Source organism: Mesitornis unicolor, unplaced genomic scaffold, assembly GCF_000695765.1.
Source record: "Mesitornis unicolor isolate BGI_N332 unplaced genomic scaffold, ASM69576v1 scaffold31316, whole genome shotgun sequence".
Taxonomy (NCBI): domain Eukaryota; kingdom Metazoa; phylum Chordata; class Aves; order Mesitornithiformes; family Mesitornithidae; genus Mesitornis; species Mesitornis unicolor.
Genome location: NW_010193479.1, coordinates 933 through 2,927, shown reverse-complemented (window position 1 = coordinate 2,927; position 1,995 = coordinate 933). Strand labels below are relative to the sequence as shown.

The 1,995-nt window shown below is 52.1% G+C and overlaps 1 protein-coding gene across 1 annotated transcript in view; it reads right to left on the bottom strand.

The window, feature by feature from the left end:
- Positions 1-1,268: 1,268 nt before the first annotated feature.
- The window catches only part of LOC104542992 (putative fidgetin-like protein 2), a gene marked incomplete at its 5' end in the record, with an annotated part of 1,649 nt that continues 922 nt past the window's right edge, over positions 1,269-1,995 (bottom strand). Inside the window, one exon of the mRNA XM_010187474.1 lies at positions 1,269-1,994. Coding sequence (XP_010185776.1) covers positions 1,269-1,994 — 726 coding nt within the window. The remainder of the gene's footprint in view (position 1,995) is intronic.

The following is a 1,995-nucleotide window of genomic DNA, read 5'->3' as shown; positions in this document are numbered from 1 at the left end:
AGGTGAGGCGGGGGGCGGGGGGGTGGGGGTGGAGTCAGTTCATGCTCTGGAACCAGGGCAAAGCCCTGTGCTCAGCCCTGCTAGACCTTTTTTTTTGGGGGGGCGGGAGTGATTTCCCCCAAATTTTGCAGCCACAGCCAGCCTCTCCCAAGGTTTCTTGGTGCTCAGAGGTGGCAAAAGGAAGCCAAAAATCTCTTATTTCACCTGAAAAGGGAGTGCCTCGCCCTTGCAGCAGCATCGTCCTCCCCCACAGTCCCATCCCCAGTGCAAAACCAGCACTGAAATGCGATGGGAGATGCTGGAGGGTGACAGACCTGGCTGAATCGATCCAAAAAGTGGTGCTAGCGACAGCTTCCAAACTACGGCACTAACACTGCCCGTTGAAGACACGTTACTCCACCAAACGCTACAATAACAATGATTTAAAAATAAAATAAAATAAAATTATGGCATAATATGCATGAAAAGCACCCAAAATACATTCAACTTTCATCTTTGTAACAGCTTCAAGTTTTGTTTTGTTTTGTTTTGTTTTTTCTCTTTGCTTTCTTCCTCAACCCCTTCTGGAAGCAAACGCAGGAGGCAGCTTTGTCCCAGGTCTAAAAACTCTTTAAAAAAAAAAACCCTCTTTTTTCTTTTTCTGCAAAGACAAAAGAGTTGTTTTAAAAACACATTCTTTTTTTTTCTGAGGTAATTCTTTTCCTGAGTAGTTAAAAAGAAAAAAAAACCACTACATACCTTACAAAAATAAAAAAAAAAAAACAACCAAGTCTAGTATATTAAACAATCTACAGCATTTTACTCCAAAACCTCCTGGTTTTGTGTTTTTCCCCGCTGCCCCGATGAAGGACATTGCCATCGTGCCACATACGAGGGGGCTGCTCAAAAGATGCCCGAGGTATTTCTGTTAGGAACAATAAAAGCAATTTTAAGAAAAATAATAATTGAGGCTTTGATAGACGGGGGGAGTTCATGCATCCTGATCCGGCATCGCTGGTCCAGGGACAGATGAACGGGAAAATAATAAATAGGTTATCCTGAGTTCAGTGGATGCCGGCTCCCATAAATCCAGGGAGAGGAAAAGCCCGGCTGAGTCCAAAATTGGAAATTCGAGGTACATGGTGCCGCCAGGGGAGCTCCTGCACTTTGGGGTTCCCAGCAGATCCCGACCAGGCCCCTCCAAACCTTGTGTTCATCGGCCAAAATTCCCAAACCGGCCCCGGAGCCCGGAGCAAAGGGTCTGTTCTCGTGCCCCCGTCCCCGTGCTGTCAGTGCTGGGTGCCATACATTTTGTCCCACTCCAAGAACAAGTCCAGTTCCTTCTGGGATGCGGCGGGGCGCACCTTGCAGAAGGCCTTCTCCAAGTCCTGGTAGGAGGTGGGTTGGATCTGGGCCGGCAAGCCCCGCAGCGTGGTGGCCCCAGCATGCTGGCAGAGCTGGACCAGCTCGCCGCCTGAGAAGCTCTCAGTGTGCTGCACCAAGGAGGCCATCTCATGCTCACTGAGGCAAGAGCTCTGCTGGGCCAAGGCATGGTGGAGGATTTGCCGCCGCGCCATGCTGTCCGGTGGGGAGATGTAAAACCGCTTGGCAAAGCGGCGGTGAGAAGCTTCATCCATGCTGCCAGGCCGGGAGGTGGTCCCAATGACGACCACATTCTGATCGGATGAGGTAGGCACATTGTCCAGGGAGGAGGGGAGCTGGGACTTGAGGTTCACGTGGTTGCCATCCTCCCCGGCCCGGGCCACCAGCAAGGACTCAGCCTCAGTGATGAGGACCACGGCGGGCTGCCGGCAGCTGGCCACGAAGAAGACAGTCTGCAGGATCTTCTCAGCTTCAGCTTTCCAGGTTGAGAGCAGAGTTGTTCCGCTGAGCTTGAGCAAGGTGGAGCCCAGTTGGGTAGAGATGCATCGGCTCAGCAGGGTCTTCCCGGTGCCACGGGGACCAAAGAGAAGGATGGTGCGGGGCGGCCGGCCCACCCCAGTGTAGGCGCCGGGA